Consider the following 27,310-nt stretch of genomic DNA (forward strand, 5'->3'; position numbering starts at 1 on the left):
TCAAACTACATAATTATGAGAAATGATTCAAACGTGACATGCTAACATGACAGGTTAGATAGAAACAGCAGCATACATGAGTGATTTCTGAAATGTCAGAAATAATGCAGTAATGTTGATGCACCCCACCCAGTTTTATGTTAGTATCAACACAAGGAGGAACGTATGGAGCCTTAACTGTCGACTAAACTGAATTATAATTGTTTTTTAATTAATTTAAATTAAATTTTTTGTCTTTTTTTTTTTTTTTAAATAACTGAAAAGAATAAGGAAATACAGCTTTTTAAATTAATACTGAACGATGCTATGATGTGTAATAAATTATTTTTCTCAAGGTGAGAAAATTTGCTATATTTAAAAACAATAGGAGGGACAGGAGACACGTCAGTCATCTCAGTTAATCATGAACCACGGGAGTGATGATTTGGACAGCCAGCAGTAGGTTTTTAAGCCCGGGTCAGGGTGTACCCAGTGGGGAAACCAGGCTCACCTAATCAGGCCACTAGCAGCATGCTTAACTGAGCTAAGAAGTGACAGCTACACTTAGTGACTAAAGTAAGTGCAACAGTAAAGCTATCTGGCCATCGGGAAACTTTATGATTAATTCAGCACAAGAAGATTGGGTGCACGGCTAACTGAAATAACTTCCCCATGCTGTTGTGGAGATCCAACCAGTTTTCTTACAGAATTTGCTACTGGCAACAAAAAAAAGAGCATCAGACAACTCTTTGATATGGTTAGGACGAGAGCTGTTATTCTATTATTTGAAATTTAAACTATAGCTCAATTCAAAAGATTACATTTTCTATCTATAATGACTCATCGTCATGTCACTAAACTAGGCCATTGTTCAAGATCTTCCCTAACACAAAATGGACAACACTGAACAGATAATCATGCTCTAAATGTGGAATACTCAAGTATGGCATGGTATGACAGCAGCTTGCAAAGAGGAATGTAAACGTTCCAGGCAGGGGTTAAATCTCAGTCTCCAGCAGGAAGCCATGAAGAACATTTTTCAGGCATGGCATGACATTTTCACGGTAACTTTTGGCAAATGATAAGTGTGCTCTTTAAAGTTCAATGCAATTCAAACCCCATTTGTACAGTCTGAGCCAAGAGTTGCTCCCCAGGTACACTTCATGAAAAATCCAGTCATACAACTTGTACAACAGGTTACAGTAGGGTCCTGAGGATGGTCAATGTACAGCAGGGAAATACTGCCCTTTACAGCACTATGTAAAAATAAGTTAGCATGTAAGTCAAGCCAGCACAGAGGCTTTTATCAGAGGTTTCAAGGAGGCAGAGGAGGTGAGGGGAGAAGAAGCGAGTGGATCGTACCATTATTAAGCTATTTATTTCCCATGGCTGCTGTTGGCTGACCCTGAGGCTTGACACTCTAAATGTAAAACAAGCTGGTGCCCTCTCCTCTCTTCACTGGCAGCTGCAAGCTGTCTCTCACTTGCATTCTTCTCTGACCCTGTGCTTGCTGTTTTTTCCCTTAGAAATTTGTCCATTTGACCTCTTGCATACAATCCACAAGGATAGGCATGATGTGGAAAAAGTGGGAAATAGTGCGTCTTGTGTAGTGTAGAGAAGCAATATCATGTAATGACTTCAGGCACTGCAAGTTTTATTAGAACTGTTTTCAATTAAAAGTAAGTAGATTAGTCTCTATTAATGCTGCCACATGTCTTAATTTGATCACTTTTAATGAGTTTCAGGTTGTAACATAACTTTAAGTCCCCATGAAACAGAAGCACAGTGCTTCAAGGGGGAGAGGGGGTTTGTCTGTGTTGAATGTAAAGACTGTGAAACAAACAGGAAACAACTTTTTATTTAGCTGACTAACCAGCTTTATCGATGCCGGAGCTCTTTCACTCTCATTCACTGTCCATCTCTCTTGACCAAAGCTCCATCAGGCACAAAACAAATTAAACTCCTTCATGTTTCATTTTGTAGTGTACATTGGGAGTCAGACACAGATTTAGAAGCTGGGTACATGAAATAAACAAAGCCAGAACACAACAGGTAGAGTATCAGAGTTTAAATAGTTTCAGTTTCAGAGACATTTCAGGCTGACTGTGCAGAGTTTGACCAGTCTGATCACCTGATTGGCTGCACACTTTAGGCTCTTTTTTTTTTTTCAAAGGTTGGATCCGGCTTCTCTGATGCAGATCGCTGCATCAAATAAAAGTCCAAATAAAATAACATATAGGAACATTACAGATAGTAATGTTTTCTAATTCTAAATGTGACTATACTTTATTTTTACCAGCATTCAGTATTTTAGAGTTCAGTTTCGAGTCACGTTTGGCCAATTCCCCAATTCCCAGAATTCCTACAGACTCAACCATTTTTCCAATTACTGGAGTATCTTTGTTGCAAAGTTGTCTTCACTTACAGTAAATCTTGTTTATGTGTTTATAATTATGTTTATGTCTTGATGCCGCTGTCTATAATAACTATTTAGAAATGTAAACATAAACCTGCATTCAGAGTATCTGGATAATGAAAAGATTAGAGAGTTCAGCTCCTGTTGGCTGCTTGACTGACAGCTAATGGCTCACTCCTCTGGATGTATTCACACATTCAGAGGATACAACTATCTTGACCTTTGAACTTCTCAAAACGTGTGGTAAGCTCTTTATGTAATGGCTGTAGGACAACATGAATTCGATAAACACTTTAAGGAGAAAACACATCCTTTCACACTTTGGAACTGTTAGGCTGCTGCTCACACTTTGCCTGAATCTGTGTCTGGGATAAAAGGTGCATGTTTTTGTAAATACAGGTTCGCAGAACAATTCTTTAAGTTGAGGAGCCTGTATGGCAGACTGTGTTTCCCCAAGAATAAGTACATGTATACAGGGAAATGAGATCTGAAACAAAAGTGTGCAATTGTTGTGAAACAATATGCTTGTGTTGGCATAGGAGTGGATAAAAGGTTCAGTTAGACTATTATTCTCTTTAGCATAGTGTTAAACTAAGTGTGGAGATCAAGAACCCCTACATTAAGCAGAGAGCCACAAAACAGCTATAAATATAGTTTGACTATCATACAGTAACACTTAGTGTTTGCTAAATGCCAACCACTCCTGCCTGCTCTTTTAGTGGATGATCTTTGCATTAAGCCAGTCTCACAGAGGACATGCATGACTGGAGCCACAGAGGAGATGTTCACAGAGGAGGGAGCCAGAGAGAAGCAGCGGCCCAAAGGAGACTCATGCTGGCTCTCCATGCTGCTTTTTATGGGAATTCTGGTGTGAAGTGGAAGGCTTTATATTCATAGAAAAAGGGAAATTAGTTTGTTCATGAATAACAGGATTAATTGCGGATGGAGTTGCTTTTTTTTCTGTATGATGGTCAAATATGAGATGAGAATATAACATATTAATGGGAAAGACAGTTCTGTTGGTGCATTAAAGGGTAAATGGTGTTTTTCAACCTGGACACATTTTTCTGATGTTTTTGTGACAATTTTTGAAATTGCTCTAGAATTAAGCAAGAGGGCTGCAGCTGCAGCACTGGATGAAACACAGTAATGTATGACCACTAAAAGTGCTTGTGGAAATTATGGAAATTATTAAAAGGATCACCACAAAGAGAGAGAGATCCTTTAAACCAGAAACAGTCCTGTATCAGTGTCCAGACTCCAGTGAGAAATACAGTCATTTTACTTGGCAGGTCATTGTAACATCGTTACACTCCAGACATTCAGACTCAACAGAAGCAAAATAAGATTCACCACACCTATCTTGGTATAAAAGAACAAGAAGTTAGCTGCCTGCACTGAGAAGCTGAGTGAAGCACAACAGCATGACACCACGTTTCTCACTAAATCTCAAGTGCAACTTAACACGAAGATGCAGTTCAATGCAACTAGAATGCTGTCTTAGTCTTATTGCATTATGATGACAAAGAATACATTTAGTGATGGATATCAACATTTGAAATGTAGCATTGTTTTTCAGTTGGAAGCCTGATTTCAGTTTCATAAATCCAACACTGATGGTGCAGCGCTGGATTGTCACTGAAAGCTTGCGAAGCACTGATTGAAATGATACTGCATTTGAACTTCTTTCCAAAGCTGTGTCATTAGTGGAACTAACTGCATAGTGTTCGGCATAGCATGTGACTTCACCACCAACACACGTCATGGTTGTTCATGGATGTGAATTCTTGCATGGTCTATAGCACATTATGGAGGATAACTGGAGGCAGTAGAGAATTTCTTTGAAGCTGACTGATGCTTGTTGTCAAACTGAGGGAAATTGGAGTGATTAGAGAATGAAATTAGATTAATTAGAGAATGTTTTTACTTGAAAGATGAGACCAGCAGGGACACATATCACATGTTCTGCCCTGATCCTGTTTTTTAAAAACATTTTATTTTATCGGGATTGTCTTCTTCGGCTTCCTTACAAGTTTTTCCCTTGGCACGCCACTGCCAAATCTAACACCCCCATTACTGTCTGCTCATTACAGACTAAAAACAACTTAAGATGGCAAAACAGTGGCAAAATTGCAACTGGAAGTTGGACTACAAAGCATATTATGCATACAGAAACACAATTAAGAGGCAATTTGGAGTGGGAAATCAATAAATGGAGTGGGGTCAGCCCAGTTTGTCCTCATTAATAATGGAAAGGCCACTTAAATTCTTTTAAACTCATTCTACATGTATTTATAGAGAACGACTGCACATAGAAAACAACAGCAGTTCATCACGTTTGACTACTTCCTGACTGTTATGCTGCTTTGACAAAAAAAAAAAGAGATTTAAAAACCTGACATTTCACGTGTTATCTGAACTGATCAGTCGAGGTTAATTTTCTGCAACTGAGGGCTTTTATTTGCTACACTGAAAAATGTAAATACATAAGTATTATGGCATTAATGGGTCTACTTCATCAATAAAATAACAGAAGTATGCAATTACTTTGTGATGTGTAGATGAGTCCAAGATTAAGAGTCATGTTTTTTCTTAATATGTAAAACATGTTGGTATATGATTAAGCAAATTATTAAATGAAAGCTAAAAATGTTCAGTTCTTGACTTTTTTTTTACAATCTATGTCTCAATCATCCACCATATCTGTAAATTATTATTACTTTTGTTCTATTGTTATAATTTTATAGTAAATATCATCCCAATCTACCAATCTATTGTTCATCCATTGTGTCATATCCTTCTAAGTCATGTACATTAAGCAACCTGCTATATAAATCAGATTTTTTTAGTACACTTTGCACTATTATCTGTCTTACTGTCTACAAATATAATTGTTGTTTAAATAGAGATAAAATAAGTTAAGACAGACTTTAATGATCCCACACAGGAGAAATCTGCTTGTCACGGCAGCTTGTACACACAAGGTTGATAAGAAATTATTCAAAAGTAAGGAATATATAGAAAAAGTCATGAAGTCATGCTGACAGCTGTTGGAATGAAGGACCTGTTAGAGCTCCTTCTTACATGGTGGGTGTAACAGTCTGTTGCTGAAGGAGCTGTTGAAGCCTCCACAGTCTCATGCAGGGGGAGAGAGGAGTTGTTTTCTAACATCCTCCTCTTCTCCACTTCCTCTATGTAACAATAATGTATTATTGTTGTTTATATATCTTTAACCTCTTTAACTCTCTAACCAGAGTCATATTGCTTGTATGTGCACACATACAAATTCAGAAACAGCAAAGCGAGGCTGCGTAGGTTGTCATGGCAAAACCCAGACATAGACAGCAAAACAACATGTAGCATTCATTTAAGCTGTGAAAACGTATTTCCTCAGTCAGCTTGTCACTAGAAACGATGGACTCCGACACAGACACTTTCTTCCAAAGAACAGTTTTGGTTATAGAAATGTGTGATTCTGAAATGTTTGTACGATGCTACTTTTCTCACTGGCCTAAAAAGGCAGAGTTCAGAGAATTTAGCATCATTTCAATATACACAATATGCTTTGACGGTTAGAGGGTTGTTTGTTTGTTCCCAGCACTGTCGGCCAAACCTGACCAAACTTTGCTTTTTTTAGTCTTGAATAATTAATGTCATAGACAAAAACATTTTGAGAGGCTTTAAGGATTCCAGCAACCTTTTTAGTGCAGTGGCCCTGAGAGTCAACACAGTGCAACATAAGAAAAGCCATGCAAATAGATAAAAAGCACAAGCAAATGAATAAAACATCTTCCTCAATTTGACAACACATGCATTTATTAAAAAAACCAACAACACACACAATACGAAGTGTGAAAACAGAAATAAATATAGAAAACCACTGTAAAAACTGAAAACACAACCAAAAATAAAACATGAAAAACATGTTTTTGTTGTTTTAAATTTATTTATTTGAATGTTTTTGTTGTAGTCGTGTGTTGAGCTCTCAGGGCCACCGTAGTATAGGGCTAGACAGAGTTGACAGTAGAACGATGATATGAAATGTATATTGCTGCAATTTTATACCAAAATAAGAGAAAACCTGACACGTTGCGAAGCCTTTCACACTGGAGCTAAATTTAGCCTCATAAGCAGGTTTGGCCATAATTGATTGCTGCGCACAAATAATGTTTTCCTTTGATACTTTGCATAAGCTCCCTTTATATGATTATGATGAACTATCAGCCAAAGCTCTTCAAGCTCTTCCTGTGATAGCCGGTGAACTGCTCAACACGTCACATCACTAATTTGCCTAACGACTGTCAATCACGTCAGAGGAACAAACAGACTATCATTCCCACAGCATGGTAACCTGGTTACATGCATGTGTGCTCAGGAATCTCACCAACTCACAATGCATTCCTCAGACCGGCCTTTTACGTCTCAATCCTTCAGGCTACCGAATAATTGGTGGAATAAAGTGTATTGGTTATGAGCTCATCTCTTCATGGATGGTTTAGCTCCAAGGAGCAGAGCATTTTTTATTTCATTCAATTACTCCGGTAAATGATGCCAGAGTAAAAGAGGAGGTGGAGATGTTGCTTCTCAACACATGCCGCAGAGGCCTGTGGCAGCACAGCTTCCCCTCTCTCCGACACCAGCCAGGGAATCCAGCCACACAGCACATCATGCCGCTTACATGCTGCTCTAACTGCCTTGTCACTGGTGCTTGTCATTCTCCATGCCGGTCTCACTTTGTGATAGTTTTCTCACGTCCCATGCTCATTCTGATATGAAGTCTGGAAATGTGATTTTTTTTTTTGGACTGCTTAAACACCACATTTTGTGCCAAAGTCCATTCATATCAAATTTGACCATTTGCCTGCTACTTAATAAAATATACGAGTGCATAGTGATTCTTCCTGAATGTAGTCATTGAGAAAGCCTGCAAACATTCACACCATCATGGCAGCTAACACTCACTCATGATGACAAAATAGTTTAGTTTAGCAGAGTAAAATGTAGCCAAATCATTGTTTGGCTCTGCACAAGAGTAGGGTTGTAGAAATACTCAAACTGGTTTGCTGCTAAGCCAAAGACCGGAACCATCCATCCATTTTCTGTTACCACTTATCCTCATCAGGGTCGCCAGGGGCTGCAGCCTATCCCAGCTGAGTCAGGGCGAGAGGCAGGGAAGGACACATAGAGACAAAGAACCATTTGCACTCACATACAATTTAGAGTTACCAATTAACCTATTAGGTGCACATCTTTGGACTGTAGGAGGAAGCCAGTGTACCCTGGGAGAACGTGCCAACTCTAAACAGGAAGGCCCAAGCCGAGGTTCGAACCTGCAACCTTCTTGCTGTGAGGTGACAGTGCTAACCACTGCACCTCAGACTGGTACCTTAATTCCAAATTCTACCACTAAGTGATTCATAGACTAAAATATGGATGTAGTCTCTGTGATGTTACTCACAGATCTATGGCCCAACCATAGATGGATGGAGCTGCCCTTGGAATCACTCATAGGCTGTTTCAAACAGGAATCAGCATTTCGTTGGATATAAAATTAGTAAACTTTTTTATCATTTATCAGGAAATGACACAGCATGAACAATACCTGAAAACACCCCAAAAATGATATATTGGCATTCATTTGAGATAGGTGACACATCACATCTGACAAAAACACTTCAACATCAATTTTGAAACTTAAATAAACTTATAAATCTATATAAAAATATTTCTTGGTCACAGTTATTTAAAAAACAACAACAACAATTTCTCAACTCCTGAGCTTACAGCTCATTGTTTCACATCTCATTGTCACCCAACGGAGCACACTTGTCTTACCGGCCTGTTTCTCATTTGGACTCAAGAATTTAATGGTGTCTAGGCATGCAGCCAGGCAGTCAAATGTTGTGTGAGGCGGAATAAAGCTGTGTTTCAGAGGCAATTCACAATGACAAGTGACAACAGTTTCACACAAAGTGTCTTCTCCTCACAGAGACTCATTAGGCTGTGGAGTTGAGAGGGAGCAGTCATGCAAATCAACTTCTGATCCGTCAAAGTGACACGTAAACAATCTGGCTCTCTACTTCTGGACATTCAAGGTAGAAACACTGCAGTGCTTTTTACAGTTCTCTTCCCCGCCCTCACCTGAGGAGTGGAGAGCTGCTCATGCCAAGTCATTCAATAAGACAATAAGAGAAGCTCACATGGAAAGGAGTCCATTTAGAGGTCAATAAAGTTTATCTCTAACGAGAATATAATAGTGGTCGTCAGTGCTAATACAGACAGTAAAATTCTCCTAATATTTCCTTGGACTCATTCAGAAGCAGCCTTTTGTTACCAGCTTCTGCCAACAATGAAGAGGATGTTTTAGTTAACACTCAACATTAACCTATGACAAGATGCTTACAGCAGCATTATGTGGTAGCAAAATAATGTTCTTTCTTCAAGAACGATTCAGTTTCTAGTTTATTTTTATAGTTTTGGTGATGGTGGCATAACGGGTGTTCTCAGTAAATGAATGAGGTCTGGAAACATGCTGACATCGCTACACTGAAGTCAGACGAGGAAAGAAACACAAGAAGTCAGATAATGAGAACAGATAATCCACTTAAATTTTAATATTTAAATTTGTATTATTAGTTTTTGCAGGTAAAATATCTATCAGCAAAAATCTCCCATTAAATACAGTTTAACTGTGTCCATACAGCTACAGTCAGTACAACAGGTCACAGCAAGAAATGGGTCTTTAACTGCAGGTCTGGATATTTACAACAGACAGACTGGGTATAAATCTTGCAGTCTAACTCTGTTTTCTCCTTCACATAAATTGGTTTTAAACCTCTTTTGTCTGACACCTCTGGTTTCTTGCTATCTCAGACTTTTCTCATTCCTGGATTTTGATCATTAATTGTAGAAACTGCAACCATTTTAGACAATGCCCTACCTCACAATTGTGCCATTGTTCAATGCCAATGCAGCCACTAGTGTGAAAGTAATAGTGTGGAGAAGAACAGCTATTGTTTAAAAGCATTGCTGCCTCGGTTTGATTTAAGTACACAGGGCAAGAACAAGCAAGTACAATCTTTAGCGACAAGTGCGTAAATAACACACCACCAACTTTATCCTCTTAACTCTATATTATCAGTACAGACTTCATGGCAGAGTCGAAGAGACCAAAGAGGACATTGATGGGGAAGCTAAGTATTTGGAAAAACCATCCAATGTAAACATTCTCATTCAGTGATATGGTTGAACTTGTGTAAGTTAATACTGCTAAACATTGAGGCTATTAGTATAAAAATAAGGTCCAAGTTGCAATAAAACATAATGATCCTTTAATATAACTAAATAAAATAGCCTTCTTAAAGTGTCTTCTGATGATTTCATCCCATAAACTATGAAATATAACCCTGTGTAAACAGAAATGGAATATTTACACAACCTATCAAATGAGGTTGGAGGGAAGAGCCGAGGTTTGCTCATTGAGTTTCACAGCACAACTCTTCTGCCCTCTAATACAGAAAATCCTGCCGGTTCCCCGGTGCTGCTCTCTGACGGGCTTGTCAGGATAAACTGTCAGACGTGCGTCACTGGTAACTTCTTGCTTCTGTGGTGTAACAGAGAGAGCAGGCAGAAGTCTGATACATGGCTGCACAGAGGGAAGACAGAAAGTGTCTCTGAAGAGCGAGCTTTCAGCGGTACTGAACGAGACGATGCTCCAGAGCAACTTAACGGAACATGGTGACATTTCAGACTTAAGACTTTTAGGTTTTGTTACCAGGTTTCACAAAGCGGGACTACTTTTTAAAATTTTTGTTTGGTCTCAAAACTTGATTGTTAGCTCTAAAGTCATGTTTTTTTCCCCATTCAAACCAACAGCTACCAATATAGACCAGGTTCTCAAGATCTTTCCCAGTCCAAGGTCCCATTTTTATGAATCAATCTATAACTACAGAGGCAGAGTGTCTGTCTAGCCAGGTTTTTCTGGCTGGCTTATTTTCCTGATCGTATGCACCAAACAGGTTAAGGCCTTGAAAGTGAACTGGGACAAAATATATCTCCACTCAGTAGTTAATGATGCCAATAATAACCGTGTTATAACAGATATTTACATTTCATTCATCTGTTGTGGAAGACATTTGGATTTCCTACTCTAAAGGTGGACTTTTTTCATTGTTTTAGATGTTTTTTTAATTTGGAACTTTATTTCAAACTTGTATTAAAAGGCACATTTTGAATTTTGAATTGACCAGTGTAACCTTAAATTTGCCTTTTTTGCCTTGTGCCTGCAGAGCCAGTTCTATTAAACAGCTCTGACATGAAATGTACGAACATACAAAGCTTCAAATGGACACTGTCAGTTTATCCCTAACACATTAGCACTTTCTTGGTTTGAAAATGTATGGAGCTTATTTGTAAAAAACGGAACTCCTTCTTAAAATGAAAATACAAATCAACACCTGCTTGGCAGATATTCCCCAGAGCAGACGATAAAAAAATCGTGATTTAGTAAAAATAAATAAATGAATCAAATGTCCAAACAATCTACATAAGGACAGATGGTCCCACTCTCAGAGTACAATAACACACAAGGATACACAGATGGACACAAATTTATGTAACCGAGCATTTGCACCGATACGTCTGCATCACACGCCCCTCAGCGCTTTCATCGTGTTCAAACTGATTTTCATTTAAAGTCCTGTGGGATTTCAATCAAAGGTGGAAATTCAATCAAAAAACAACCTTTACCTTTTTGTAAATTTGATAAGATATTAAGCCACAGACGTCTTTCAGTCCTTTTATAAGGAACACATTAGATATAATCACTGTATGTGTATCGTCACGTCCAGAGTGATTTTTTTTTTCCAAGAGAAAGACAAACCATTCTCCAACTCCACTCCATGACATGATAATCTATACATTACAAAACTCTGCCAAGAACAGCTCGTCTTAATCAAAATGAAGCTTTACATTCTCATCGACCAATCAATTTACAGTCCTGTCAATAGCAGTCTGCCAGCACCAGACACTGCAAATCCAATACATTCAAGTGAGCCAGAGCAGCAGGCTGAATGGAGCTATGAACAGCAGAATAATAAATGACAACAGTTCAATAAGTCATCAGAAAAAAATTTCTGCAATTAACTCAACCTGAGTGATTGACGGTATATGACGGTGTGAGAGTATCTGTGGATAGATTTTCCCTTTAAGGTGTTCTTCATGGTCTTTTGTTTGTGTGATATTCAGTTACACTAGACTCATTCAGTCGCCCTCAGTACGGCTTGATTCACATGGTAATCTCCACTGACAAAGCACGCAGACACTGGATAGTAGCAGGTAAAAGACACCAAAGAAGAATCATTCAGATATGTATTTAAGTCTATACACCCCTCCTGAATAGTCTAGACTAAACAGACAATTTTACCTTCCTGTTTTCCTCCATAATCTAATACCCACAAACAGCCGGGCAGCCTGGCAGAGACTCGGTAATATTAACTTCCGTTTGGAGGGCTAGATGCAGAGACACTGCTGCCACTCGTGTTTGTTCTTATAAATAATACATTGTTCTCTCCTGCTCCTTGTTCATGACCCGCAAAATTGCCTCCCACACAAGTATGGTAGCAGTACCCACACGCTGCATGAAAGCTGGGAGGAGGGAGGAAAGAAACAGGGAATAAACTGATTCTATTTTGCAAATCATTATGTGTATGCGACCCTGGGGAGTTGCAAATCTGAAGACAAGCCGGGTAGGGGAAAAGAAAAGTTATAGCATACTAGCCATAATGTGAGCCCTGGCAAGATGAGAACATTGTGAGTGCTTGAAGAATCGAAATTATCCGATTGACTGTATCAGGAGAAACCTGATCGCTATAATAAATCTTGATGTCAGAAAATCAACTCACTTCATACTGTGTTCTTTAAATCTTTTAAATGTTTGATCTTGTAACATGACACAGATGGAGAACCACCTGAGTACAACATAGGGCTAATATATCAGTATTTTTTTAAGCATTATGTCAATAAATAAAACAATAATGAAGCAGAAATCTTAATTCTGATCAGCAGTGTTTTAAAATGAACATGAACATTCTATGAATGTTTTAACTGACTATGTCAACAAAATAAATAGAAAAATCTCAACTGTGGTCAGCTTTAAACAAACTTTAAACTACATTTGTGACAAATTTGTGTTAAGTGCTAGATCATTTGGACATGAGTATGTGTGACGTCATCCACAAGTTTCCGAAGAGCCGTTTTGAAGCTCAAAATATGAGGTACTGTCTACAGTACTGCAATGTGTACTGCCTCTTCCATATCCCGAGCTAACCTGAAAATCTGCAAAAAAATCATCATCAGCGCACCTATGGCTGAATGATGCCTGGGTGCTCAAACAAGCCATCTGTAACGCCACCTACCTGTCAATCAAAGTGGCCACACTGTAAATTATGCATAACTTTAAGTTTTAATATCATGTGAAAAGGTAAGAAAAATAAATCAAAAATCACCCTCAGTACAGTTGTCATGAAATTAGCTATAAAGACCAAAACAGTTTTTTGTACCAGGCCGTAAATGTTTATTTCTGCTGTGAAAAGTTGGACATTTGAACATGGGGACTTACTGGCCTGCTGGTTGTTGAGCTTCCACCTTGTACTTTCTGTGTAATATAATGGGTGACATTTCAATTAATGAAACAGGTTCGTGGCGGCGTCCGTTTCAGCTGGTACGTGTCTTAAGCACAATTCGCTGTGTGTGTTGATCTGACTTTGTCAGAAAACTATAAAGTTGAGTGCTCTCACCTGTTAATGAGGTACTTATGGACATTGTCTTTTCTTCCGTGTCACCCGCACTCATTTTGTGAGTTTTCTTACAGTTATCGAGTTAATGATCATTAGCTTAGCTTTCACTCCAGCTCTCTTCCTGGTGCACCACTTGTTTGGTCCAGTTGGTCTGATAGGGTTGGTATCAGAACAGGTTGCACCTAATCCAATCCCTATTAGTGTAATATGTGCTTTGGTGACAAAACTGAGCAAATAATTAATTGAAACAAAAATACAGTTAACTTTAACTGGCAAGCTCTGATTGCTCAGGGTCAAATGTACAGTCTGTCACCTCTCTCAGGTAAGTCAAGCCAAACATTTAGGACTCCAAGATTAATCTGACACGATGGCCAGAGCCAACAGTAGAGTTGATGAATTTGAACCAGGAGAACACTTTCTCAGCTACACGCTTCACAAAGCTCAAAGGAATTGATGGCTCACTGGAAACACTTAGTGCTTCATTTATACTTGTCGGGTCAAAACGAATGTCGAGCTGATTCTTTCTTGTAATTATCGAGGGAGATCGACTTGGTCATGTACAGTATGGGCATATGCCAATAGATACATCAAGTCCCACTGCCACCACTGACTCATGTTTGGATTGAAATACATTTGATACAACTGAAATGGACTCTGACATGCATGAGTATGACAAAATAATTAAATTTACAAGTTTAAATAAAAAATAAATAAATACAAATGTGGACACCATGCATGACGTGGTTAAATGATCACATGATCCTACAATGTGTAGTGAATTTCAACACGGTGAGTAACTTTTTTTTTTTTTTTTAACGTACAGTCGTAAATTTCAGACCTATTTCCATCTACATGTGGTTTGAAGATAACAATTACATTTTTAAGATACCATCCATTTATATTATTATGATTAATTTTGCCAGAAGGAGTGTTTGTGTTTCTACCGCAGATGTTTTGGACCACCAGAAAGAGGAGGTTTTCAGGCCTGGGGTGCAGAGGAACACTGAAGGGCATCGGAGATGGTGTTGTACCAGAGCTGGGCAAGCGGCTAATATAACCAGGCTCAGCAGCCTCTGTGCATGTTTGTGATTATGATTTGTGTGTGTCGTATTTATCTCTCCTTCCTCCTTCCTGTTGCTCTATGAAGGCTTGTGGTGGGGGATAGAACTGAGGTAAGACTGGTATACCCTATACATTCATGCACTTAGAAAGTAATTGTTATCACACTAGGTTATGGGTTGTTGCCTCTGGTGTATTTTTATTCTTTTCAGATATCCTTTTAGATAAGATAGTCAGGCATTTTGTTTGCCTTTTCTTTTCTCACAGAGATAGGTTGAGCTAGGCCCTATTTTTTTGTACTTTGGTTATTTTGTTTGGCACAACCCCCACAGTCCCCCCACATTTTTCAAACCTACATTTGTTGTTTACCTTTTCCTTTAAATATGGTAAATAAATCTCTTTTTTTTTTTACTGCCTCCTGTCTTCCCTGAGTTCTTTCTTTGTTGGTTGTCAGCGTTATTGTTCTTGCTGCTTATGAAGGGAAACGTAACAGTGCACATACCAAGAGGCCGAAGTGGATGTTGATGAAGGAAGCTATGAAGAGAAAGGGTGTGTGAGCGAGCAAGAAGCCACTGGAGATGGGCTTCTTGCTGTTGGACTAGTAGTTGGCTGCTATGTCTTGTGCTGTTGACCTTGATGCTTGGCTGTTAGCAAAGTTGTCGACTCGCTAGTTTTTGATCATATGTAATGCAATCAGAACTAATACCGTCCATATTTACCACTCTAAAACTACACTGTGAGGTAAGAGGTTTTTGAAACCTTTGCTATTTTCACTATTAGCTCAGCTGGAATATAAGAAGATAACATTTACATCAGTACTCTTGTCTGTTCATCAACAATTAGTCACTAAATAGCATAATTTTTCAAAAATATCTGATAATTGGTAATATTTTGTGAAAAGTCCAAAGAGTGTGAACTGTACTTTGTGTGTGTGATCTAATAAGAATTCTTCTTTTCGACAGCACCTTGAAGTGAGAATGAGCTCCAGAGAGTTGACAGAGAACAACTCCCCTGTGGAGAGATGGCATTTGACATGCAACCAGCTCACACAGACATGAGATCACTTTGTTGATGATTTTTACACTCAAAGAGGTCATTTTCATTAGCACAAGCAGAGGACATTTCAGTCTTTGATGGATGCTGCATGATTAATTGTGTTAAATTCAAAAAATTTCCATTCAGCCGTCTCACATTGCCATATTTGCATCAGCAGGAAGATCCATTGCATCAAATCAAGTGCTAATAATTTCTCCCGTTCGTATGAGGCAGCTGCCACCCTGCTTCTCACTGGAGGCAGAGACTGCAGTCAGCAGAGGAAAAGTGTTTTACGACACTAAATGTTTTAATTTGACATTGTTCAGTTAGGATGTCCACTGGACGGAGTATATAGATCGATAGATGAGAGTGTCAGTGTTTTAGGGATATATGAACCATTCTGTTGGAACACCGTGAGCTTAGTATTGTCAAAACCATTTTTTGATAATTGATGATAATTGATAGTGAAGAATGAAAAAAGGCAAATTTTCATGGATTTTTTCATTGCTTGTGCTTATTTTTTTTATTGTGCTTTTGTTTTCTAGGTAGATATGGACTTTCATCCTCAGTGCACACTGGAGATGCTGATGCCTTTGGAAAGAATCTATTCTGCTGCTTCCAGCAGCATGTAGATGGTGTTTGTGTTGAGAGGGTGCAGTTTTTGACACAAGGTGTGTCAATCAGGTTCGAAAGGTTTAATAAGGTTCTTAAAAGAATCGGAGGAAATCTGAACTCTGAGTCAGAAATTAATGATTCTCATTCTCTCCAGAGTTCAGAGTGCTCACACTGGAAGGTAATTGCTGACACAGTCCCCCCTGATGCATTTCTATCTGCTAAATTATAGAGGGAAATTACACAATGTGTTCATTGCGGCCATAAAGCAACTCGCTCCGATAATGAACCTGTTGATCAGAAACATCGCCCTCCACGGACACCCACCCCCACATTTGGGGCTTACAGGCATCAACCTGCCCCTGCCTAGCCTACATACTGAACTGCTCCCGACATGTATTAGTCTTGCGTTCTCAAAATCATTGCTGCAGGTGCACCTGCTGTTTGTTTTTCTACAACACACAAATACATATACACGGAGAAACAGACATGTGGAAGAACGATATTTTGCACAATCCAATAATGCAGGTAGAAGCTTGCAGAATGTTGCTTTATGGGTATTATCCCACAAAACTCAGCTCATGTTTTACATACCATATTTCATTACCTGCCGGTGAGCAAATTGTACATCTGGGAGATAGGTTACTGCACTCAGGGGCATACAGGTCACACACAAGAAAATGAAATATTGCATCAGCAAATAAAAGCTACATACATGCAAAGCAGGCAGTGAGAGTTCCGCTTCCTGCTCTGCGTCTTGTCTTACATTAGTCAGGTTGTTCTCACATTTCATTGGATTTTCTCCATCTCCAGTACCTGTCATGCACTGTGTAAGCACCCTGATTAGGCCATGTTATCTATATACACTAGAAAATACTCCATCAGTGCCCAACAATCTATCCAGGTCTATCTGGTTTTATATTTGATTTATCTATCTATCAATCAATCTATGATTCTTCTCCTATTAAATGTGAGGAAACAGTGAATTATATGTCCTTGAGCAGCTCGTTCTGCAACTCTGTGGTAAAGCATCTTGCTAAAGGACATGTTTCATTTAGACAAAGGGGTGAATGTCCTTTGGTCCTCTGATCTTAAACACAGTAAAGTGATTGTTGGATTGTTAGTTCTGGATAGTGTGAGTTGAGATGAAAGTCTTTGTCAGTGCTCCTTCTTTGAGGTTCTCTAAGCCTTTGCTGGTCAAAGACCTAATAGGCGAAATGCCTAAACAGATTTGACACACTTCAAGCAGAAGTATACTTTTGATTTCAATTACTGTTGCTGGAACACAACCTTTCATCTTTAATAGCTTTGAGCAGCGGTTCTATCTATCATAACATTGTATGCACCAAATCCTGGAACACAGCAACATTGCAAGAAAAGTGTTCAATGAGGCAACAGTCCAGTATGTAGGACTGGTATTGGCATTAACTGGCTTAACCTCTCCGTCCCAGCATGAAGGATGAACTAAGGTAGCCATGAAACATGTAGAAAACCTGACAAAGCCAATAGTTCATCCGTTTCTGGGCTACTGTAGAAACATGATGAACTCCATGAAAGAAGTTTTATTTTCAGGCGATTAAACACCAATATAAACATACTTATGGATATTATATTATATTTCTACTGTATTCTTCAAATAAAGCCCCCTAAATCTGACACCCTGGACCTTTGAAGCTCTAATAAATACAAAATTATTATTTTACCCCCCATTCTGACCAATATAGAACACTGCAGCACTGTACTCTCCTAAGCTGACTTCATCTGCATAAAAGCTGTCAGCGTTAACAGTGATAAAAAGCACATAGACAGTATCTCTCTATAGATCCGTGTTGCTGTATTGAATTCTATCACTGAAATAAAGGCTATTCCTTTTTGTGGTATCACGTTTTTGTCTTCTCGGATTTGATTAACTATCTCCCGTCAGCTGTATATAATGTCAAACTCATTTCCCTTTATGACTAAACTAATATGAAATTTCATTTTCTTAATGTTCTTGTTCAACCTTTCACCTCTACCCGCTTTGCACTCCCCCAAATGTAATGTTGTGCTCATTACACATAGCTGAATGGTTCACTGCAATTGTCATTGGAGAACCAAAGACCCATTATTGCATTAGCAAGGGTCTGGTCAGTACATGCAGATCATCCTTTAGTCTCCAAACCCATCCATGACCCCCATCTCTACCCCTGCTTCCTGGGTCAGTGCTCATAATGAGGGCTGTATGTTGTTTTTTAGTCTCTTACTGGATACAGGAAATGGCAAATAGGAGGCATCCATCCATTAGTGCAGGGTTGTAGCAGTGTGGACATGCTTACTTGTGCTTTAAAATATGAAACAATCAGAACACTTTATTTCTCTGATTCACTTGCTTCCAGTGCTCCCTCTCCTCATTCACTCTTAGGTTGCTTGACCACCACTGTTCTGTCTCTGTCTCTCTCAAGAAAACCAAAGGAAACTTCTTGGTGTCACTATTTTGCAGCATGCATAGCAACCAGACACGCACAAAACAAAACAAACCAAGATAGGACAAAACTAGGAGAGTATCATAGTTTGGTCCCATTTCAGCCTTATTTCAGGCTCAGTGTGAAATTGTTTGACTTCGCTGGATTGGTCACCAAATGTTGATTCTGTTTCAACTTTTTTGCCACAGGTTGCTGCATTTTTTCATTCCTTGCAGCTTCCACTGTTGCAGCCTAAACCATCTACTGCTACTCAAATGAATGAGAGGGTTGGCATTTTTTTTCAACGTCTGATTTGGTCTGAAAATACAACCTATTAAGAAAGTAGTCATTATTAATTTAGTTAAAAAAGAAGAAGCTGATGTCCTGACATCACCTCTGGGCTATAGCCTCTGTTTCACTACTTTCTATAACTAAATACAGTCTTTAGGGTTTCACTGTAGTTATAATAAAATGAAGCATGTTCTGCTAAATTTTCGCTCTTTTTAAGAACTTGAACTCATATCTCTCTCATCCAGGATATCTTCCAACACTGTCCTCTGAAGTCACTTTTATTTTCATTTTATAAAGGAGTGTGAGAAGGGTGTGGTTGCACAGGGCCTCATGCCTTTTGGGGCCTGGAAATATCTATACATAAAATCTATTCAATTATTCTTCTGAAATGTAGTTTTTCAGTCCAGTTCAGTTCATTCTGGAAGAAATGCTGACCTGTGAGAGTGCCATTGGTTGTGTGTGTATGAGGGAAACATTTCATCATTTTCAAACATAATTTTTTGTGGACATAATTTCCTCAGGACATAATGAGTTATCCATATCTATCTAATGATGATTTAATAATGTCTGCAGCACCTGGACTATTACTTGTATTCACTATTTTTACTTGAATGTATTAACACTTTTGCTGTAGTAAAGGGTCTGCATACTGTATTTCTTTTACCACTGACTGTGGTTCATGTACATGTAATATATGTCTGAAATCAGAGCATCACACATTATCTTTGAACAAGGCCGTGCACTTAACCTGTGATGGCTCGTCGTATATCTATTTTAGTTTTTTGTATCTGATGAATAACCTTAAACCGTGCTCCTCACTGTAAGCTGAGACTTAAGTCTGAAGTGTAGTTCCATATATTTCACTTATGAGCCAGATAATTACATTTAATAATCACCAGATGTTGGGTGTGGTTAGAGTTGCAACAAAAAACTCTTCTGACCACATCCAACCACACCCACTGGTGGTGCTGGATGTGGTCAGAGGTGAAACACACCTGAAATTTTTCACTATACGTTTTTAGCCTGGTGTTAAGTTTCTCTTACATCCAGGCCTCCCCCTATCCATTATTATACTGTTAGCGATTCGCCATTCAACTGGCCTTGGTCAGAGTCAAGCTGTTAACATTTCATCCATGACAGTCTTGCGAGGCACTGTGTTTGTTGAAGGCTGATAAAAAGAGAAATATTGAATAAACATGGACATTATATTATACTATCCCTGTCAAGACAAATCAAGTGTAATGCATGACATACTCCTGTAAGATGATGTTGTATTTTTAGTGATTTGTCTAACTCTGAATGTGATTTTAAACAGGGATACAGACTGTATATTAATGATTAATGTGTTTTGTTCTATAAAGACAAAGTATGTTTGTGAGGTGTTTTGGTTTGAAGGTTTGAAGAGTCACTTCTTTGTTTTTGTGTTAATAATACTGATGTTAATTATATTTGGTTTGCAGAGTCATCCTTCTTTGCTAACTACATCTTAGCCTCATGTGTGCATAAAGCACAGGTTTGAACTTCTTTTCAAAAACCAAAAATGTGAAATGATCTGTTATCTTATCAGTATCGGCCATGAGAGGTAGGTGATTATTGGTTATTAGCTGAAAAAATGCACCTGAAAAATCCAATGTGAATGAGGTTTTCCGGAAGAGGCTCTCAGTTTGGTGCTCTAGTGCTTAAAATATCTGATACAATGTGCAAAAATTAATTCACACTTTATTGTATGACAAAGTCTAATAGAAATTGTGTCTGGAGTGTTCCTGCTGCTCGAGCAGGATTTAGAACATCCTAGTTTAAACAATAGACGGTAAATGAAACTGTGCAGGGGACCTGAGGAAAGTCTTTGCATTGTGTAACAGGACAATGGGAAGATTGGGTGGCAATGCAGTGAAACAACAGTGATGAGGATCTTTGTCTCTGGGTGGGACTCCTGTGCACATAGAGAACACCAAGTGAGTCCAAATCCAAACCAATGAGAAGTACAGGAATGCTCTGCAGAGCTTTCATATCAAATACCTCTGTAGGCCATAACATTACACTTTGTGTTTGACAAACCTTCCAAACACATCTTTAAATCATCAATACAGTAAACAGTAATTAAGTAATACTGTGTTAAAGTCAAAATGTTCCCATTTAAAAGCCATCTCTGCAGACTCCAGGGCCGCTAATGTATTGTGTACCTGTAAAAGTGTCAACATGTGGGCAGAGCGCTGTGCTGTGTGGATAATATTAGTACTCACTCTCTGTGTGAGAAGGCAGCACCAGTCTGGCCAGCAGCAGGAGATGAAGAGCTCCCCTGGTGAGAGGCGAAAGCCGTCTGAATCTAAGGTCCATGGTCTGACTGCTGGTACACTCCCCTCCGGTCCTGTCGCTGATGCTGATTGGCTACGATCTCATGAAATCATAGAGTGACACCTGCGAAGAAACAAGAAGACTGACGTTAATTATGGAAAGTTGTGTGCAGCTTAGAGCGTGTGTGAATCGTAGTGTGGTTTATTAAAGCTTCCCCACCTGCTGCTGGAAACATCTGGAGGGGTTCACTTTGGTGTTATATACTGTATTTGTCAAGAGCTTATGGTTCCTGCTTTTTCTAACCTATGAATCATTCTTTGTTTCTATAAATACTCAACAGCATTACATTATGTTTTTTTTTTCTTCAATTCAGCTAACTTACAATTATGTATTATGTAAATTATGCTAGCCCTCCGCCCACGTACAGTACACCTTCAGAGCAACCAACCCCCTCATCTCATCTGTGGTGTGATCACATCAACAGTTTATTAGCTAATAATGCCATAAATCCCCCCATGAAGTCTATCATGTAAGATCATTTTTATTTATATCACTAAGGGCAGACTTAATATTATAAACACTATGTATAACACCAAACAATGAAACAAGCTAGAGCCTCCAGAACATGCAATCACCGCCGCGCTAAAACAGTTTCAACAAAACCTGAAGTTGAAAATGTTCACAGAGGGAGGATTGGTTTCAGGACAGGTCTGGTTCTGTTAGACTGCACTGGTTTTAGTTACAATGACTTCTAGTTGACTGTGTTGCGATATCTGTGTGTTGTTATAGTAACCAACATGAGGCTTTGTTATTTCCATGGTCAGTTGATTTCATCTGCGTCCCGGTCCATCTTTGTGTCTGAACTTCCATGACTGATTGATTATGTTTTTTACTGTTTTTTTTTTTTTAATGTCTTCTCTAAAGCTCCACAGTACGTTGCATATCCCCACATGTACTCTACATACAGAGAAAATGACATCTGAAATTGAGTCTCTTTTAACTGGACAGGGCATGGACTCAGCATGTACAAATGGGCAGCAGTGTTAATGGAGGCTAACACTCTCTCTAACTCTAAACTCTCTATGTGAGAACATTCTTTCTGAGACAGGAACATTGCAACATTATGATGCATATCGCACCTTTCATTTTTTTTGCCAGAGTAATATCTTGGAAGAACATGGCGCTCAGAAATGAAGTGGACTCGCGGTAACACCTGGCTACACTCTCATTTCCTGCTATTTGTCTGCATCAGCCTTACAAATGTGAGCTACTAATCCAGCGACACTCTGTGACAGTTCTGGCTCATGTAAACCACAGGAGCCAAACTGGGACCAGCTGTTGTTTTAGAGGGGTTAGTTCAATCTACCATGAAACAAAGTGCTGATTTTAGCTGTGGAGTGGCTCAGAAGCCAGGTCAGACAGGATCACCAAAACAAAGTAGGACGATTTTTATTTTACCAACCAACAACCAAAATGAACAACTTTGTGTTTATAGTAAACAAAGAGTAAACCTTCAGATTTATGTTTACTTCAAAAAGCAACAATGCTTATATCAGAGATACATGACTGCACTGCGTGAACACAATGTGTCCTGTTTCCTTATACAGAGCTTCTATTCTGATTCAGGTACAGATCAGTACTGAACACCACAAACACATCTAAAAGTTTAGGGATATCAAGAAGTATCAACGCAAGGACTTACACACTCCTACTGCTAAGCATACAGAAAATAGACTACAAGGCTGGCAGTATTCTAGTTATTTGAATGAAATAAAGATGAGAAAAATGATCACAAGCCACCAGCAGATTTACTCCACAGACAGGTGCCTGAAGTCAACAGATTCAGGGTTCACACAAACGACCCACATGAGGCTGAAAATGATGACAATGTGCATTTATGGTCAGGAGTAAAATACAAACAGAAAGCAACAGAGATATTTAGCCATCACGGCAGCAAGAAAAGAGAAGCAATATCTAACTCTGTCATGGAGATGAATTAACCATATCATATTTACTGGCCCATGTGTTGCTGTGGTGGCCATTTTGTATGTAGGCAGAACACACCACTGCTAATGTTAGCTAACAGAAAAGCAAACTAGTGTTAACTTATCTGGTTATTCATTCATATTAGTTATGTCAATAACTTTCTATTGATTGTCATGTCATTTTCGTGTGACTCCATTCATAGTTTCAAAGAAATAAGACAGTGAGAATCCTACTTCAGACAAGACAAGCGTCTGCTATCTGACAAAGAAAAATTATAAGCCTTAATATGTTTTATTCTAATGATAGCGCTAGCCGTTTTTAACAGTATGGTCCCCATGGTCACTAGGGAGAGCAGGTATGTTGCAACAGGGGCCCATGGCCAGAACCTCTACTGGCCTTGCCTTGGATTTATTTAGTTTTTTTTTATTAAAAAATAAAAAATAATTTAAAAATATGAAACTAATTTCACTTGTACCACCTTGAAATTGATGATTTCCGCTCAACAAATCATCCATGGGCCAAATGTTTACATCTAATACATAACTTATAGAGACTTTCATCCCATCTGCTGTATTTTGGCTCATATTTCAGCACCATGGACAGAGAGCCCTCCCCTCTATGTGTTCATGTCTTGACCTTCACTGGACAAAGTCTGACGATCACCACATCATCCATGGTTTATTTCCACAGCCAAACACAGACACATATGGCTCTGGTGTACCTGAAAAGCAGCTTTTGTCAAGCAAAGGGTCATCCAACATTTTGAAGTGTAGCTGGACAATCATTTTATATTATTGTACTTTAAAGATGCACTAATTAGTATATTATAATAATATATTTAACCTCTTTAAGCTTAGTATTTTGCTTGATACAATACAATAGTTTGATGCATCAATATATGCTACCATCTGAGCCACTAACATTTTAAATATTTATTTATTTTTTTGTCATTTTTACCTTTACCTGACATTGGAATAAAGATCCCCACTGAGAGTAGAACTGGGGACATCATGCTTACACGGTAAGCATCTTATAACACTAAGTCCTGGAGACACCCCAAAAGAACTGACCCAGAATATGACTTACTTGAACAGGTATGAAAAGATTTATTTACTCCAACCCCTGCAGTTATCAAAAATAATCCACTCCACAGGAAACTCTGCCTGGTGCATTATTCTACAATAAGCAGTGGCTTGTTGTGGATTATCCCGAAACATGTTTCTTGTGACTTCCACTGATTTCATGTGGTTACAGAAATGCACCTGGAACGCAAGTCCAACCCACACTTTACAACTTCACTGATTGCACATCAATAAGTGCTGAGATAAAAAAAAAAAGAAAGAAAAAAAGTGTGAATGCAAGGATCAGAGCAAATACAAGCTACTCCCTTCTGCCTCAGCCCACCAGCAAATTACAGAGAGATCAGTGGTCAGGCTGTACTTTCCCCTGATGTTCCCTCTTTTTCTCAAGCGAAATCCAGAACAACATGACGAACAAGGTTGCCATCCACACAGCCGGCAGCTCAAACACGTTCATCCCCTTTAACTGCCTTTCAGTATGTTAAATCTACGTGACAGCTAAGAACTTTATTTTGCGGAATAGAGTTCAAAGAAAAAGGCAGCACACGCAGATAGACACACACACACACAAGCTTTGAATGTTTCCACACACTATGACTGAAAATCCACTTTCAATGTTCAGTCTGAAAGTTGAACAATTACAGAAACTTTTACAGAAAAAGGGTTCAGAGAAAGTTTTGGGGGACAATTTCCAACATCTTTGACGTGCCATTAGGTGTACTATGACAGGAAGCCAGGCAGAAGACTAAGTGCTGCATTTCCAGTCTTCTTGGATTACCAGAATTTCTTTATACCATTACTATTGTCTACCAACAGCGCTGCAGAGACGGCTGCAGCACTTTCATGAGCACTCTATCATCTTGCAAATCATACCTCTTTTATTCTGCACCTCAAACTAGTCAGCTCATCAATCAGGGAGATTCAGGAACATTACATTGTGTCTGGCATGGTTACTTTTTTACTGTGTAGCACTGCAGTGCTCTAACATATAAAGTTAGAACATTGACTTTTTTTGTTTGTTTGTTTTATTTCACATTCCTCAGTAAGTCAAATGTTATTGAACCAAATTTAACTTTACATCTGAGCATCATTACTGTGATCATCACTGTCAGCACCCCGGTGTTCTCTAGCAGTTTGTTTGACCTTTCATCAGACAGAATGACCGCAGCAGGGTCAGAGAACCAGACTCACAGTCTGTCTGGCTCTACCTGCTCTGGCCATGACTCGTTATAATAACATTAGCTGGTCGACCTACTGAAATGCAGCTACTGTATGTGTGCTGAGCGGAGCATGAGAGAGGGAGAGCGTGTGTTTCATGACAAAGAGGAAACTCCCAGCCTCATTATATTGTCCCTCAAGGGTTCAGCTTCAGCTCTTCTCATGTGGTGAATCTGAAATGTTGTGCACAGAGGCGGTTATGGGAGATCGATGTGACTGTGCTGTGGGCAGTGGCTATAATGTTCTGTGTGCTTTTGCAACATTAAGTCTCAGACGTGCTATGAAGTCCTTGCACTCCACATAGTCCTACAGATATGTGCATCAGATCATGAACTGAATTTTATCAGGAAAAAAAGAAATTAAACTAATCATGTTTCCATTCAAACATATCTCAAATTTCAACAAGTAGTAAATGAGAAAATAATTGGTTGGTTTGTGACTTAAATGTTCCCAGCGTCACAACTTATTCAAAAAGAGTGTTTCCATGATATTTAGGCAACAATAACATAATTATGCGGTGACATTTTGTCTTTGCGTCGCTTAAATTTAACCATTCCAGCTCCTACCTTAGAGTGTGGCACAAAATGACCACAGCATACCCGATAAGTCAGTTCACAGCAGACATTTTGACACAGCAGGAAAAAGCACAGATGTATTTAAACACTTTGGTAAGAGCTGCATCCATCCTTTAGTGTTGTCACTCCCATGGCTCTGATATTGTGCAGGATGCTTCCCAGGACGGTTAAAATGAAAAGAGCTGCTGTTAATGTTATTAGTTCCACCAGAGCTTCTCCTGCTGCGAGTCAAATGCAAGCTGTGAAAAAAAGCCTACTGAAGTATCTATCAAAATTTTAATAGTCATTTAATAATAAATGCAAATAATAAAAACAAAATAGCCGGCTTTGCTGCATCTGCATTGTGTATGGTTCTTTAATGTATATATTAAATCCAGGTCATGCTGCATTTAACTGTGCTTTATGTGCAGGGAGCTGAGTCAACTTCATACGTCCGTACAACAATCAGTGGGGGGATTTTAATTATTGCCATTTGACAAGTCCTAAAAGCTTAACATCAACTCCAGAGTCAGCAGGTTGCTGTGCGTGGAGCCACTCTCTGTCTCCAACCAACTGCTGTGGTAGGTGGCAACAACAAGTCTCTGTGAAATCACCTCTAGGTTCCCCGCTTCATCACAGTGAATCTGCAGCATTGGCGTGGAACCTGCTGCTATCTCCTCTCATGCTCAGCAGACACCCGCTCGGGTTGGGATGATGCGATTCCCCCAGGAGGAAACAACCCTGAGAGCCATTCACTTATCTCCAACACTGAGGAGCTGGGGGAGGGAAGCACCTCTAGCCTCTAAGCATGGAGTATGGAAAGCAGGCAGGCTGTCACTTATGAATTCAAACACATCCCTGGCAGCGTGTAGAGTGGACACATCCAGCAGAAGCTGTGGGCGCCATCTTCCACTCGGCTTAATGACATCTAACTACTGCTTTGGCAGCTATAGTGCTCTACTGCCATATGCGAACTGGGACACACGTCACATTCATTTTAGAGGCGATAGATGCACTTAGACTTCACTTGTGTGGACAGCAGCAATATGATCCACACACACACACACACAGCGAGGTCACTCTTCATGGAGCTATTATTGTAAATGACGTTAGGTACACCATGTGAAATAAGCTGTCTTATAATTAAACCAAATAAATATCCCCTTTAGGACTTCAGGATACAATCTGTAATACGTTATGGTAATATTTGTGAAGTAAACACATTGCTCAATACCTACTGTAAAGAAGGGATCCAATCATAATCTTGATGAAAGAACTGTGAATTCCAAAAGAAATGAAAGACGTAGAAAACAAAAAGAGCTTTCACTCAATTGTGTGTGTCTGTGGTCTTTACAAGAGATGTGACTGTATTTCCTATTCAGTAGATCAGCCACAGAGAATCCTTGAATTATTATTATTTTTTTTTATATTTTACTTTGCAATGTTGTTTAATCTTTGCAAAAAAAAAAGAAAAATCTTTTTTTTAACCAATTATTTTCCTCTCCTGTGTAAAAATGATGTATTAGACAACAAACCAAGCCAATTAATT

At 39.0% G+C, this 27,310-nt stretch overlaps 1 protein-coding gene across 13 annotated transcripts in view; it reads right to left on the reverse strand.

Moving 5' to 3' along the window:
- ptprfa (protein tyrosine phosphatase receptor type Fa) overlaps positions 1–27,310 on the reverse strand; it is a 291,110-nt gene that overhangs the window by 186,233 nt on the left and 77,567 nt on the right. For all 13 annotated transcript variants that reach the window (XM_027289990.1, XM_027289989.1, XM_027289987.1 and 10 more), the window contains exon 2: positions 20,873–21,047. In XM_027289990.1, coding sequence (XP_027145791.1) covers positions 20,873–20,966 — 94 coding nt within the window. In that variant the 5' untranslated portion in view covers positions 20,967–21,047. The remainder of the gene's footprint in view (positions 1–20,872; positions 21,048–27,310) is intronic.

This window comes from Larimichthys crocea, chromosome XVII (assembly GCF_000972845.2).
Source record: "Larimichthys crocea isolate SSNF chromosome XVII, L_crocea_2.0, whole genome shotgun sequence".
Lineage (NCBI taxonomy): Eukaryota > Metazoa > Chordata > Actinopteri > Sciaenidae > Larimichthys > Larimichthys crocea.